At 37.0% G+C, this 16,779-nt stretch overlaps 1 protein-coding gene across 2 annotated transcripts in view; it reads left to right on the top strand.

Moving 5' to 3' along the window:
* The first annotated feature begins 314 nt into the window (after positions 1-314).
* LOC129267275 (uncharacterized) overlaps positions 315-16,779 on the top strand; it is a 29,495-nt gene continuing 13,030 nt past the window's right edge. The window contains exons 1-7 of one of the 2 annotated variants that reach the window (XM_064103527.1): positions 315-794; positions 7,526-7,849; positions 8,876-9,114; positions 11,094-11,193; positions 12,251-12,355; positions 14,260-14,355; positions 15,390-15,554. In XM_064103527.1, the coding sequence (XP_063959597.1) occupies positions 596-794; positions 7,526-7,849; positions 8,876-9,114; positions 11,094-11,193; positions 12,251-12,355; positions 14,260-14,355; positions 15,390-15,554 (1,228 nt within the window). In that variant the 5' untranslated portion in view covers positions 315-595. Of the gene's footprint in view, positions 795-7,525; positions 7,850-8,875; positions 9,115-11,093; positions 11,194-12,250; positions 12,371-14,259; positions 14,356-15,389; positions 15,555-16,779 lie in introns of both variants that reach the window. The other variant, XM_064103526.1, reaches the window with a different exon arrangement.

Here is a 16,779-nt window from a genome sequence, read left to right as displayed (position 1 = left end):
CAATAGGCTAATATGGAATTTAACATATCAATTTTTTAAAATCAATATGCAAAACCTATCTCGGGAGTCGAGCTTTCTTTAATTTGTGTGTGTGTGTGTGGGGGGGGGTGGGTGGGTGTGTATAAGAACATTTGAAAACTTGATTGTGTCCCCCCCCCCCCCCCCCGCGTTTGAGGAGAGATTTCCGCCCATACGGTAGGAAATCCATCAGAATAATTTTGATAAATTGTGTGCATTGTCAAATGAGGAAAACTACTTTAGCTTTCAGACAAGACTAGCAATAGTATTGATGGTGCGAGGTTTTTCCGTGATGTGACACGTGACACGCCTGTGATCGCGAATGCATTGCTTTTTATTTCGCGCCATTGACACCCGGTTGCCATTGCCACATTCATGACATTATTTGTTTCCAATATTTGCATGTAGCTCATTGTCGGGCTTCATTTCCTGAACTTTGTGTGACGGTTTGGATAGTACAAGAAAGAAACATTTCACTCGTAAATGATAATACCATAATGGTCATCTTTCAAGCTTAAGGATCACATTCTCAACGCACGGTCTCAACGGTAAATGTTCATTTGATATAAACCTCACAATGGCAGCACCATCATGGAATGGAGAAATTCTCCCCGATAGTCGTTCTTATTCAAACATGCGTCGCAAGCTCATACAAGAAATACAGAACTCTAAACCTGACAACGTCTGTGTCAGGCCTCTCAAGTGCACAACATCCATAACTTATCAAGCCATGGTAATCTTCATTATTACGATGGGGTTATTCGGCAAGGCAACGTGTAAGTAGTCAAGTAAAATGTTTATCACTCGAACTCAGTTTGTCGCCGAAAAACATTCTTTCCATTAACTTGGTTTTTCGTTTGATAAACAAGGTTTTTCTGATAAACTTATTTTTTGAGCGATAAACTTAGTTTTTTAATAAACTTAGTCTTTCATTTGAAAAACAGAGTTTCGCAAAAAACTGTATTATTTTCGACTGATTTTTCTTGATAAACTATGGAAGCTATGATGAGGTCTAAGATCACGTTATCTCATCATCTCTTCCACAGGATGTAGAAATGACGAGATCCGAGATCTTGTCATCTAATCATCAATCCCACAGGATGTAGACATGACGAGATCTGAGATCTTGTCATCTGATCACCAATCCCACAGGATGTAGACATGACGAGATCCAAGATCTTGTCAGTTAATCATCCCTTCTACCGGATGTAGACACGACAAGATCTAAGATCACGTCATCTCATCATCTCTTCCACAGGATGTAGAAATGACGAGATCCGAGATCTTGTCATCTAATCATCAATCACACAGGATGTAGACATGACGAGATCTGAGATCTTGTCATCTGATCACCAATCCCACAGGATGTAGACATGACGAGATCCAAGATCTTGTCAGTTAATCATCCCTTCTACCGGATGTAGACACGACAAGATCTGAGATCTTGTCATCTGATCATCTCTCCCAAGGGATGTAGACATGACGAGATCCAAGATCTTGTCTTCTGATCAACTCTCCCATGTGATGTAGACATAACGAGATCCAAGATCTTGTCAGTTAATCATCCCTTCTACCGGATGTAGACACGAAAAGTTCTGAGATCTTGTCATCTGATCATCTCTCCCAAGGGATGTAGACATGACGAGATCCAAGATCTTGTCATCTGATCAACTCTCCCACAGGATGTAGATATGACGAGATCCAAGATCTTGTCAGTTAATCATCCCTTCTACCGGATGTAGACACGAAAAGTTCTGAGATCTTGTCATCTGATCATCTCTCCCAAGGGATGTAGACACGACAAGATCTGAGATCTTGTCATCTGATCATCTCTCCCAAGGGATGTAGACATGACGAGATCCAAGATCTTGTCTTCTGATCAACTCTCCCATGTGATGTAGACATAACGAGATCCAAGATCTTGTCAGTTAATCATCCCTTCTACCGGATGTAGACACGAAAAGTTCTGAGATCTTGTCATCTGATCATCTCTCCCAAGGGATGTAGACATGACGAGATCCAAGATCTTGTCATCTGATCAACTCTCCCACAGGATGTAGATATGACGAGATCCAAGATCTTGTCAGTTAATCATCCCTTCTACCGGATGTAGACACGAAAAGTTCTGAGATCTTGTCATCTGATCATCTCTCCCAAGGGATGTAGACATTACGAGATCCAAGATCTTGTCAGTTAATCATCCCTTCTACCGGATGTAGACACGAAAAGTTCTGAGATCTTGTCATCTAATCATCTCTCCCAAGGGATGTAGACATGCCGAGATCCAAGATCTTGTCTTCTGATCAACTCTCCCACAGGATGTAGAAATGACGAGATCCGAGATCTTGTCATCTAATCATCAATCACACAGGATGTAGACATGACGAGATCTGAGATCTTGTCATCTGATCACCAATCCCACATGATGTAGACATGACGAAATCCAAGATCTTGTCAGTTAATCATCCCTTCTACCGGATGTAGACACGACAAGATCTGAGATCTTGTCATCTGATCATCTCTCCCAAGGGATGTAGACATGACGAGATCCAAGATCTTGTCTTCTGATCAACTCTCCCATGTGATGTAGACATAACGAGATCCAAGATCTTGTCAGTTAATCATCCCTTCTACCGGATGTAGACACGAAAAGTTCTGAGATCTTGTCATCTGATCATCTCTCCCAAGGGATGTAGACATGACGAGATCCAAGATCTTGTCATCTGATCAACTCTCCCACAGGATGTAGATATGACGAGATCCAAGATCTTGTCAGTTAATCATCCCTTCTACCGGATGTAGACACGAAAAGTTCTGAGATCTTGTCATCTGATCATCTCTCCCAAGGGATGTAGACATTACGAGATCCAAGATCTTGTCAGTTAATCATCCCTTCTACCGGATGTAGACACGAAAAGTTCTGAGATCTTGTCATCTAATCATCTCTCCCAAGGGATGTAGACATGCCGAGATCCAAGATCTTGTCTTCTGATCAACTCTCCCACAGGATGTAGACATGACGAGATCCAAGATCTTGTCAGTTAATCATCCCTTCTACCGGATGTAGACACGACAAGTTCTGAGATCTTGTCATCTGATCATCTCTCCCAAGGGATGTAGACATGACGAGATCCAAGATCTTGTCATCTGATCAACTCTCCCACAGGATGTAGATATGACGAGATCCAAGATCTTGTCATATGATCATCTCATCTACTGGATGTTGGCATGACAAGATCCGAGATCTTGTAATCTCATTTTCCCTATGAGATGTAGAGATGACGAGATAATTATCCGAACATCTGGGTGGCACTTTTAAGCTTCCATAAAAGCTGAGTTTATCGGCGAAAAAATAAGTTTTTCGATTTCGGAAAACTTAGTTCATCGATTTCGATAAACCGAGTGTTTTGATGTCGATAAACTGAGTTTTTTTCGATTTCGATAATCAGAGATATCACTAAGGGCACTCATGTGGTTTAGTGGTTATGACATTGGTCTAGCAATCCAGAAGTTGTGGGTTCGAATCCCATGGTTTGACTATGATTTTTTTGGTTCATAGGTAGGCTTCAAACAGCAGTTGCTGCGTTACCCTTGTGGTATTGTTGGAGAAACATGAATAACTTATCATTTATACTTATGATTCCAAGGATTTAAAATAAATCCCGATCGGCTGTGAATAGTGAGCAGCCTAATTTTGATTTTGTTTTAATTTAAAAAAATAACTTTTCAGTCTCAAAAAATTTAAATTCAAATCTTTTAGATTTATATTTAAATCAACAAGGTTTAAATCTAAAATTAATATTCGGCTGGTCACTATTCACAGCCGATCTGGATTGATTTTAAATCCTTGGAATTTAGAGTGTACCTTTATCATCTAATGATGAATCCTTTTTATTTGAAAAAGAACTTTGTTTTAACCTCGAAAATCTTAAAATCCCACCCCTCCTAAATTGTGCATACATCTTAATAGTTAATTACTTACATATTTACTCATTGATTAGATTTAATTATTTTGGTTAAGTCGGTATATCCTATTATATAATTTAGTAAAAGGGGTGTAAGTAAGATATTTTTTTTATCTTAATATGACTTGATATTACTTTAATGCAGTTTCTTAATAATTTTGCATCAAGTAATTATCACGGTATTGCTTTACAGCTCCATTAAATAGGAGCCATTTTCTTTCTTATAATTCCCCTTTTTTTATCCAGCTTGTCTATCTACATATTGCGAAAGGATATTGTTGTTCCTAATGGTTGACATGCCCCGTATTATAGCTCCTTTCGGAAATAAAACTTTACTCTTTTTGAGATCTACAAATGTAATATGTAACAAATCAATAATATAGTTGTACTGGAAGCATTTGATCAATAATACCAACCATATGACAGTTTAAAAGAATGTTATCTTCAAGCGATAAACAAGGGTGCATTTCATAAGGGATTTTCCGAAGGTCAATCTCTTTTCAACAGCATGCTATTACATGAATTCGTTTTATTATACATGTATGTTTCTCATATCCACATTACATACATACATGTGTGTATGATATTTCTCCCTTATGACTGAAATAAGTTCGAGCAATGAATATCTAACGACTAACGGATTAATAGAGTTGTCATTGTTTTAATTCTTGGTGGGAAAAATTGCTAAATAATAATAATAATGATAATGATAATAATAATAACTTAGTCTTATATAGTGCTTTTCATGAAATCATATCAAAGCGCTTTACAATGTAGAACATACGAAATATACAAACAAAAGTGAAATTAGAAATCATATAACTATAATATAAATATAATTTCATATAATAAGATACAAACGAAAAGGTGTTGATATGACATCATCAGCTTGCTCATTGCATATTCATGAAGACATGTACAGAACTGGTTCATCGAAATAATGCAAAGTTTTAAAATGTCAGCATATTGTTATCAGGTCTACGATTGTGTACGATTCTGATGAAATTCAGTTTTATTGTTTAATTGATTTTGCCTTTTCTCTTCAAATCATATATTTGCCTATAGTACCCTTGTAAACATGAAATTGCTCATGGTCTATATAGATTCGAAGCCGATGAAACTTACAATTTTCCTTTATCTGGAACTAGAAATTTAAAAAAAGGGAAAGCTTAATATGCCTTCTGAAGGTGGAATGTTGTTAATCTCTAATAACAGGCAAATCACCCACCTGATTTTTATCCCTCTGTTATTTACATCCTTGCCTTTACTATACAATAGGAGATGAGGAATACGTAGAAGAGACAAAGTGACTGCTTTTACTACATTTTTATCACTTATTATCTATTGATAAGCTGTAATTTTTCTAATGTAAACTGATAATGTGTATGCTGCTTTTTTATTTATTTTATTTTCAAATTACTTGTACTGTTTGTATGTGATTTGTTACACAAAATCATGAAAACCCAATAAAAAATATAGCAGTAGTCTGGGAGAAAAATATTGTTTGCCCGGGGAAAATAACTACGTTCACACATGGTCATGTCGTCATTGGAATTCCCCAAAAGATCACCGTGCATTGTGACAAACATCATTTCAATGGCATTTGTTTGAAAATCAGTCCAGAGAGAATTGAGCTCCATGAGTTCGTTAATATATTTTTTTTTTATTAGTCAGATACAGGACTAGTCTTTGCTCGTATGCTGATCATTTAGTCTTTGAAAATATGTTTTTAATTAATTTCTAAGTCGATTTATGTATGAATATGATAATGGTAATGTACCGATGATTTTCGTAACATTGAGTTTTGCATATACTTGTTTTGTTAAAAATAAGCTAAATTTTACAAAATCATAACTTTTTTATTTTTCATCCGATTTTGATAAATTTGTCAATGTTATGCTTGTCTGTCTGTACTCTTTTGATTCAATTGGTTTTTTTTTCTATAACTAGGCGGCAATGACCGTTGAACCTTTTTAAATATATGATTCAACAAATTACATGTATAAAGGTAGAAACAGAATATGTCGGGGAATTCAAAAGGGTCGATGATAAAAAAAACATGCGTCTGATTCTGGTTGCAGTGATGATAATAATAATAATTATTATCATTATCATTATTTGTACAGCATCATCTATCTGGAAATAATCCATTACGAGGCGCACTTTTATACCTCGGCGATATCTCGTGCATTCAAGGAATTAATTTTTCCGGGTAACCATTTACCTCACCTGGGATGAGTGATGGCCTGACGTGGCAGTTTCCTCACCAATTCAAATACAGTTTTTTACTATTTCCAAATTAATGGTTTTAATGTTACCAAACCATTTTCATAGTTATTTTAACAATATCGCATTATTTTTTAATCCCTTGTTTTGCATTGTCATTTCAATTCTTATGAATCATGATATAATAATATAATATCCAACTCTCTAGGCCCATTTGCAATGTCATAATATACCACGTGATGGCGCCGATGATACCGAAAAAACATGGCAGGGTTGCGGATGTCGGGTTTCACGGGCTTAGAACATTTTCCATAAACTCGTGTTTGAACAATCACAAAAATAAGGATGAAATTCGTGGGTCGAATGTTTACTACCAGTGGATAGGATATATATCTGACAATCCATATCTGACCAGAAAAGGGTCCCACGACCGGCTCATTTTAAAAATAAATCGGCATTTATGAAGACATGTTCTGAAGGATCAAATTCATCACCTGAAACAGTAAAATCGCTTAATCCTTCCGCCAGTCAAAATAATATAGTTCCAAAGTTGGTAATATTTCTTCCCAATTCGGGAAAAGGAATTCAGTAGTTACCCTCCAGAGAATCAATGTTAGATGGACAATCGTATTCATATTTTGGTCAATCAGCTATATCAAAATTTCAAAAAGAGAATGAATATCTTTTGCCTTCCCGTTGACGTTCCCGACGATGATTTATAACAGCAAATAATCGTTAATAATTTGTTACTTCAATAATTGTTCAACTACATTCAATAAGCTGTAAATAAAGTGAGATATTAATGGAAAAAAATATAAATTTGCTTGCTCCTTCTGTCATGTCTGTTATGTATCACCTTCCTGATCTTGAGGTTGAAAATCCAGGAACATTTCCAATAACCCTGCTTTAGTGGTTACGACTTCATTTTTTCTCTCAGAGGGACGTGGGTTCGAATCCCAGTCACGGTATGTTTTCCTTCAGCAAGAAATTTACCCAAATTGTGCTGCACTCGACCCAGGTGAGGTGAATGGGTACCCGGTAGGATTTATTCCGGGAATGCGTTTGCGTCTATAAGGCGGCTCAGCTACAGCCGGGGTAATAATATGATACCAAGTATATCAAGCGCAGTATAGAGCATATGCAATCATGGTAGTTGCACTATACAAAAGAAACTTATTATCATTAACTTGTAAGTAACAACCTGCAACCAAAGTGACTGCGCCAGTATTCACATTTTAAATAGTTTTCCACAGAAAATTATGTGAATAATAAAAAAAACCTTTTATCAAAGTTGCGTTATTTTCATATTTTGACAGCATTCGAACTTCACACTGAGAGATTCGTGAAAGTGGTGCGTGGCAGAAATGCGTCACTGATCTGCAGCTTCACAGATCCTGCTGATGCCGTCTACTGGTACAAGCACAACTCCACCGGAGCTCCTGATGATGACGCCGAACTTGTTGCCCGGAAATTCCTGGGAAGATCGGATCCTTTGCCAGGGATAGAGAGGTTCAGAATCACGAAAGACTACAGACTTCTGATAAGTGAGGTCTCCATTGCGGACGAGACCACCTATTCGTGTTTCGTTGTTCCTCAGGCGGGGTTACCGAAACGGGGCTACACGGACCTGAGAGTCATAGGTAAATCTGAATGAAGGTTTCAGGGTAACAAATCATGAAATTTCGTCTCAATGTATATATTTTTAGTATCTCTATAAGATGATACAAAAAAAAAGTTAAAATTCTCATTAAAAAATGAACAAAAGTTGCAAAGAAAAATCACTTTTTTCAAAAGGGGTTAGGTCCATTTCAGTTTGGTTGCGAAAGGGGTTAGGTCCTCAAAGAATTGTTTGGGAAAATAATATTTTAAAAAATGTGAAGACAGGTAGATTTCTTTTATACCCAATTTTATGTTCACATGGTAGGATTTATGAAATTTTAGTTTCGCATAAGAATATTGCAATATGGGAGGATAAAAAAATATTTTCTTGGAGTAGACCTAACCCCTTTTGCAACCAAACTCTTCTGAAGAGCTCATTTGTCAAAAGGGTTAGGTCCATTTTTCATAAATTTTATTGTTTTATGTCTCAAAACCTATCGAGTTTTAGTAACTCTGATGATACCACAGGACATTTGAAATGCACAATAAAACGTGAATAAAAGTGGCAAAGAAAAATCACTTTTTTTTATTTAAAAGAGAGTGGATGCATTTTACTTAGTCCACAATAATAATTTTTGAACAAATATGTATATGGAACAAAAATGAAGAAAGATTTCTTTTATACCCAATTTTACTTTTGCAGGGTAGTACATCATGACAATTTAGTTTCTAATAAGAATATTTCAATAAGTCAGTGAGAATAAAAAACATGATTTTTCTCGGAATGGTTCCAAAGTGGACCTAATCCCTTTTGCAACCAAACTCTTCATATTCTTCTGAGTAGTTTGTTTTGTTTTGTTTCTTTGGATGATATTTCTGATTTCCTCTTCTAAGATGAAAATAATTACAATAAATCATGTGTAATCAATGAAAATGTCTATGTTGTATTAATACATAAATGAAATTGTATTAATTCATCATGCTTTATATTCATACGGTCTTATAATACCATGAAATACGTAAATAACCTAATGCTACATTTTTGTAATTTTCATGATTATTGACAGTTTTGGCAGATTCCGATGGACCAAAAATTGGCTCTTGCAACACCATTGTACCGGGAGAATGTACATACAATGTTCCAACGGATCCTCCTGAAGAAGTCGTGTTCGTTTGTGAACTTTGCAGTGTTCGTCCTTCAGTAAACCTGGCATGGGTGAGGAGTGACGACAGAGTGATGGAACAAGCTTTAGGACCACTAATTGTTGAGAAGGATGGACTGTACGACGTCGTATCAATTCTTAAGGTTATTCTCTTTTTATCATGACAGTTGTTGGTGATCTAGAATATGTCCGTGAAAAGTTTGACAGATAGAAGTAAGCTCATCCGGATAGAAGCGATGCGGCTTTAATTAAGTGTCTGTAATATATTGACATTTGAACTACGAAATCAAAGTATAGTAGACGCAAATAACAACACGGGTTTTAACATTTTTGACACAATTTTCATCTTCCCCTCACCTTTATTCCAACGGTGACAAACTATGTAATTTCTTGATGTCTCATCGACTGATCAATAGTTCCACTTTTGTGTCCCATTTTCTGGACCCAAATTGGCGTATAAAATGTGTTTCATCGAGATAAATGTGTTCATGAACTTGAACAGATACACTTTATGAAAAGTTGGGGGCGGGGTGACAAAAAGATGTTACGGGTTCATGCCTCAATCCTCTGCACTCAGAGATATCACGATTTTTCTTACCGTTTCGTTATTTATACTATTAATGTTTATAAAATAGCAACGACTCTTTGTCTGAGCAATTTATGATTTCAATAATTCCTCACAAATCAAAAATTTCAAATTGGACAAAAATCACATTCACTGCGTTTTCTTTCCTTTTCTAAAGTAAGTTTAAGCTTGCCAGGGCCAATTTTCGTACAAGTTTGAGCCCTAGCTGACAAACTGCATGAACATGTGAAGTTTTATTATTTTCACACAATGTATTTCTGAGCGATCATTTTATTTATTAAGCGTCATGGTTTTCATTGATGTTTTTAAATAAATGACCGATTTCTAGGTTTACTTTACACTTACTAGAATTTATTGCTAATCACAAAGGGAAAAGAAGAAACATTAGCTTGGGATCGGATTGCTAATTTGTAATTTTTCGCATTGAGTAGTTCTGGCCCTAAAATATTTTTGCCCGTTTACGATACTTGGTTTGATATACTAAAACTGTCACGTGGTGAGTGACTTTTTTTTTATTATTTACCTACTGCTGCTCGACACCACCAAAAAAGGAATACGTAAAACTGAAAAATACAGTTATTAAAAGATTTAATCAAATCTTTTCAATCATGCTGTTACTTTCTTTTGATTTATTTTACAATGATTATAAGCTACATGAAAATCTACATGAATATTGATAACAAAATATAATTTAACTTAAACAATAATAGTTGATTCGTGCCCCCATCATCTCTTCTGGCCTGACATGCCCCCCTCGGCCCTGGTGGTCGATCCAGTTCCTGGCCTCCACAGCTTGCGATGTCTCTTCCACTCGGCCTCCGCAGAAAGTGTTGCCCTTTTGATGAGTTGCCCCCAGATCAGGGAGATGTGGCTTCAATGAATTATTGGACGAGATCGAGCCCCCAATGATAACAAGAATTTTGACGAATCATGTCGGTGGAGAACCGGGGGCAGCTTGGGTCGTTTCTCGTCACCGACGTAGTCCCTCAGTTTTAACTTCGACTGCCTATACTAACATCTGTGGTCTATTCCAGCTTAGGTGGTTCTCCCTGAATTACTGAAATAAACCTTGTAATATACCCTACCGTTACTAGGACTAACTGTAAAATTTCTATAAAGTAATTCAAAGAATCTCAATAGCAGATGAGTGCATACATCAACACATTCTTAATAAAAGACACTTCCTGTGTATCTGTACGTCGACCCCCATCAATGCTAGAGCACTGTATTGGCTATTTATGACACCTGTATGAAAATATGACATCAACCTGGTACACTACCGCTTGCTTTTGAACTATTCTAAACATATGTACATGGTTGTAAATAAGCCTGGCCTAACCTGGACCAAGTAAATATGTTAAACACATGTTTAAACTTTAACTGAAACATTCGATAATTAAATTTCTTTCCTGACAAAAACTTGATATTGTATTTTGTTATAAAACTCTGCAATTAATTCGAAACATACTCTCAAAATCGTGAAATCATACTACGTGAAAGAAATAAACTAATGTATATTGTTGTGTTTTATGACAGGTTCCTAAGTCCGGGTTTGAATATCACTATTTATGTCAAGCTACAGGGGACGCAGTTCAAAATGCATCATCAACGAAAGTTACGTTCGAAGAGGGAACAGGTATTTATTAGTTTCTCATATTATATACTTGTATCCTTAATTCGTTATTATTATGAGTAGAAAGTAGATTAATTACATCGCAAGATTCATCCTGATTGCGTGTATCAATACGTATTCTTTTCCAAGGTTAAGTCTTTAAATAAATAAATCAAAGATTTCTCTGATTTCAAAGGTTTGATTGATGAACAATCAACACTCTCTAAAAAAACGAAGAGCTACGACAAAATACTAAGAGCTAATTTAGCTCTTAAAGAGCGTGTAGAGTGACTGCACTTCGGAGTGATGATTTTTCTCGTTCAAATTTGAACTAGACAAATCCGCAGTCTTAAGTGCAGTCACTATACACGCTCTTCAAGAGCTAAATTAGCTCCTTGTTTTTAGAGCGTAAGAGAGGACTAGGATACCGATTTAAAATCAATGTGCACATAAATGAGCTCTATGTCGAATATGCATGAAAACAAAATATTTTTTGATAATTTGCCATTTTTAACTTACGGCGCTATTCTGATAATTAAAGCTAGGTTTAGAACTGTTTAACCCTAGTCTATGCTAAAATATTTAAACCCATTTCTGTGGAATGCTTAGGTTCATAATAATTCTTCCATATCCGTGGCAATAATATCAATGAATTCATTAAAATTCGTAATATCTATGTATTTCCTATTGTTTCTTTTTTACGTAATTTTTTTTTTTTTACCTTTTGCAGTAGGATAAGAATAATTTTTAATTGATGAATGAGATAAAAACTGTGCTGCACTCGACCCAGCTGAGGTGAATACCCGGTAGGATGAAATTCCTCGAATGCTCGAGCGCCCTATCAAGGTAGCCGTGCTAAAGCTGGGGTAATAATAACATTATAATGATAAGCAGGGCCCGCTGGGAGAACAATTTTCAGAACTGAAGTGGCATCCCTGGGTAAAATATGACGTTATTATTATCATTAATATTATTATTAATTAGTATTACTATAATAATAATAACCCTATAAAAGTATGGTCTAAGTTGTTAACCCAGGTTTAACTGTAAGTATATTACCCCTTATTTCTTTCTCTTTCAGTTTTAGTGTCTGGCTGGTCAGATACAAGTGTGCTTGGTGTCGTGGTTGGACTAGTGGTCGTCATTGGGATCGCAGTGGTGCTATCTCTCTGGATGTTCTTACGGGGTAAGCATGCTCAAGGTAAAGTTCTCCCTGACGATAAGCTTGTTTTAATAAAACCAGACTGCAGTGGATAAAGCGAATTCATATGCCCTATAACAAAAATGATGAAGATTCTAAGTTTTCGCTCTAGTTCCACAAAAGGGCATGCAGGGGATTCGCGGTTGTGGTGCTATCTAATTGCTGGAGGCACTCTAGGGCCCCATCTTACAAAGAGTTGCGATCAATCCGATCAACCACAACTATGGAAAGGCAGAAAAATCAACATCTAAACTGCATGTTCTAAATATTTTCCAGATATGATATATTTATACATTCATTGTTTTTCTTAAAAATTTAGTATACTTCTTTATGTTTACAAAGGACACTGTGCAAATTTACTGTAGTAATAATTATGACATTGGCAATGATTGGTGGATTTCCATATAGCTGAGATCGATCAGGTTAGAGGGGGCCTGGGCTGTGAAGGATATCAGGGCTCTCCTTATTGCGGGGTAAGCACGCTCAAGGTAAAGTTCACCCTGACGACAAGCATGATAAGCTGGTTTCAAAAAGCAGATTACAATGGATTAAAAAAATTTAATAGTCTTCTTTCTTTAAAAAAAAAATGATGAAGTTTTCGCTCTTCTTCCCCAAAAGGGGAGGGGATTCAGTATCCTTGCACCAACCCCTTCCCATTTAGTGTATTTAGCTATAGTTTAAAACCTATCATTAGTTTTGGTAACCCCCCCCCCCCTCCCGCCTGAAAAAAATATACGTCACTGTGTGTCCCAAAAGGGTTGGGGTGGTGTTTTATTGGATTTGAAAAAATCGTCAAATTTTACATCAAAATTCAAATCGATAGGATCCCCGATTAAAATAAAATAACTGCGTATTTTGTACTTTTTTATGTGAAACACCTTCTCAAGGATGGAAAATTTCAGATTTAACCTTTGTAAATAGCTCTCTAACATCCAATTACAAAATGTGTTTAGAAAGTACTTAAACTGCTATTTTTAAATAGAAAAGAAAATTGCAGACATACGGCTCTAATTTTAAGTTTTAATTATAAAGGCCGAATAATGGCATGTTTAAACTTTACAATAGGTTCCCTTTCCTCGTTGAAAACTTATGAATAAATTGGATGGACCGTGCTTTTCACCCCAATTATATCTGTTAGACAGTATTGTTTGGTTGCTCTATAATGATTCATAATCCATTTCAGTTTAGCAGATCCAAGGCATCTTTCCACTATGAATTTTAAAAATCAGGCATCGTTTTTTTCTCACCTGCATAGCAGAGGAGACTATAGGCGCCGCTTTTCCGACGGCGGCGGCGGCTTCAACACCAAATTTTAACCGAAGGTTACGTTTTTGAAATGACAGCATAACTGAAAAATTATATAGACCTAGTTCATGAAACTTAGCCATAAGGTTAATCAAGTATTACTGAACATCCTGCCTGAGTTTCATGTCACATGATCAAGGTCAAAGGTCATTTAGGGTCAATGAACTTAGACCATGTTGGGAGAATCAACATAAAAACCTTAACCTAAGGTTAACTTTTGAAATGTCATAACTTAGAAAATATATGGACCTAGTTCATGAAACTTGGACATAAGGTTCATCAAGTATCACTAAACATCCTGCATGAGTTTCACGTCTAAGGTCAAAGGTCATTTAGGGTCAATGAACTTTGGCGATATTGGGGGTATTTGTTGAATTACCATCATAACTTTGAAAGTTTATGGATCTGATTCGTGAAACTTGGACATAAGAGTAATCATGTATCACTGGACATCTTGTGCGAGTTATAGTAGTTTTCAAAGTTAGCACTGCTGCTATATTGAATCGTGTGATGCAGGTGAGACCGCCAGAGACATTCCACTTGGGTCTTTTTACATTTTTTCTTTTTTCTTTGACCCGATTCAGCTCGAGCTAAGGCCACAAAGCGAAATCGGCTAACTCTAGACATGGTAAAAACTGATCCAGAATCGAGTCTTCCAGATAAACAAGATGGAGAACAAGGTAAGAATGATTACATGGAAATGCGTTTTAAACAACATGAACAATTATAGGGAGAGAGAGAGAGAGAGAGGGAGGGAGGGAGAAAGAGAAGGAGCGTTTGATTTCGTAAGTGTAAAGCTAGGATCCCGGGGGGGGCACTCAGTATATAATGCATAGTGGGTATGTGCCGCGGAGGGGACCCCCTTTTTTACACTCAAATTTCCGTTCCGAGGCATAGCATTTTTGTCTTATTGAGAAAAAGAACAAAGAAAGCCGCTCCAGAGCATAGCGTTTTCTTCTTCTCGAGAAAAAAGAAGAAGAAAATCCGCTCCAGGGCTTCGCATATTTTTCCGTTTCGCTGTTCCGGTCGCAATTTTGGTGAAAAGCGGCCGCAGCTCGCTGTCCGACCATCGCCTCTGCGCTAGCGTGCCCGTCAGTCGTGCCGCTGGGCTAGCTGCAAGTACGTTCCATAAGGATGCATTCGCACGCAGAAGACCCGTTCCAAGGACCCCCGTTTTCACAAACATTTGTAGTTCCGAAGCCCGTTCCGAGGACCCTCCTTTTTACAATGAGCCCGCTCCAAGGCCCCCGTTTTTTTGTCTCGCCCGCGGCACACCCCTACCACGTTTTTGGTCGAGTGCCCCCCCCCCCCGGGCTAGGATTACACTTGCACGATTCTGTGGCACGCGTGTCAATGCGCAAACTAGTCTTAAACTGGCGTGAAGTGCGCGTATACCCGTCGTGACTGTGTGCCATGTCGGGACGAGAATTTTGAAATGTTCAAAATTTTGGTCACGACAACATTTAGCAACCAGGTAGTGAACCATAGAGCTATATGCACAAACTCTTCGTTAACTCCTCATGAACTCGTCGGGAGTAGATTTTGGATCTTTTTTTTTTCTTATCTACGTACGGAGGCTGTTAGACGCCGGAGGTGGTGACTAAGTCATAAGACCCTCGAATCTTAATCAATTATGTCAAGGTTAACAGATTGATTGTTTCTCACCACGCTCATCCCATTAGGATTAACTTTAATTTTCTTCTTAATTCTCTAGATAATCTTAAGAGTCTGCAGGGTGAAAATGTGGAGAACGAACATGAAGAAGAAAGGGCTAAATTTGAACAAGAAGAAAAGCAGTCATTGGAATCGATACTGAAGGAGTATGAGTTAAATAAAAAAGAACTTGAGCGAGTCATCTCAAAACAGAAAAGTCGGATAGGTGAGTAGTCATCCAGTGTATCAACGTGTATACCCGACCATACGAGAAAAGGTCCACCTTAATTCCCAAAATTTTGCTATAACTTTCGCAAACATCTGGTAAATTTGGCGCGACTTTTCGAGAAGTAAGGGTACCCTTTTCTCGAATGGCCCGGCAAACTGGACCCGACCTTTGGGGAAGTTAGGCGGTCATTTTTCGCGAATACCCGACGCGACAACCCGATGTGAGGACACAATCCTCAACTGTGTAGCCATGACCCGGATGTCCATGATGACTTTGCTAAGAAATCGATTAACACGAATTCCCCAGCTAGCGATTGGACGTTCTTTGAGCATAAACATGATATATCATCAAAGTTTGTCATTGGCATATTTTTGTCCAAACGTTTTCAGTATGTCTTTTTGTGGAAGGTTTTGACGTATTTAAAACTTTTCAAATACACTCTAAACTGCAGATATTTAAAATGAATTCAGGTTGAGAGTAGTTATGGACCAACTGAATATGGGATTTAGTTTTAATTGTAGAAATCTATTCATAAATCTGAAATTATTTGAATTTTCAAATTAAATCTTAAGGATTCAAACTAAATCCCAAAGCTGATTTATCCATAATACAGTCCTCCTGTACTTATTTTAAATACCTGTAATTTAAAGAAAAAGTTGTTTTTTATATCTGAATACATTAAAAAAATATTTTATACGGAAAAACGATTAAAAGCTTTCAACTCAGTGTTTTAAGGAACTGCTAAAAAGCCTTTAGAATGTTACAGACTTTAACAAAACTTTCGAAAAACTTTAATTACGTTCCACGAACGTTCTGCGGACATACAGATACCTAAAAAACTGTATAAATAAAAAAAAATGTTCATAAAATTTTAGAAAACGCTTGTTAATTACCATTCTTACATTATATTGGATGAGGGCGCCGTTAAAAACCAAATAGTAGCAACAATATTTAGGAAACATTCCATTTTCATGTAGAATGTCCTGAAACCTTGTCAGAACCTTCGATAAAAAAAATGTTAAGTACTTTGATGCAAATATTCATTTTATTCTAATGTCACGGAAAAAAGCAACCGTCTTGTTGAGATGGCGAGATACATCATCTCGCCAAGTCTTATGAAAAGGATACTTGGGAGTAGCCTCTTGTCGAGGCCCTGTCGGCTGCTTTGCGGTCGAACATGTCGAAGCAAGGGATATAGCGAAGCAGAGCGCCGCGAGACAGG

Source organism: Lytechinus pictus, chromosome 8 (genome assembly GCF_037042905.1).
Source record: "Lytechinus pictus isolate F3 Inbred chromosome 8, Lp3.0, whole genome shotgun sequence".
Lineage (NCBI taxonomy): Eukaryota > Metazoa > Echinodermata > Echinoidea > Temnopleuroida > Toxopneustidae > Lytechinus > Lytechinus pictus.
This window is presented reverse-complemented; position numbering and strand designations above follow the sequence as displayed.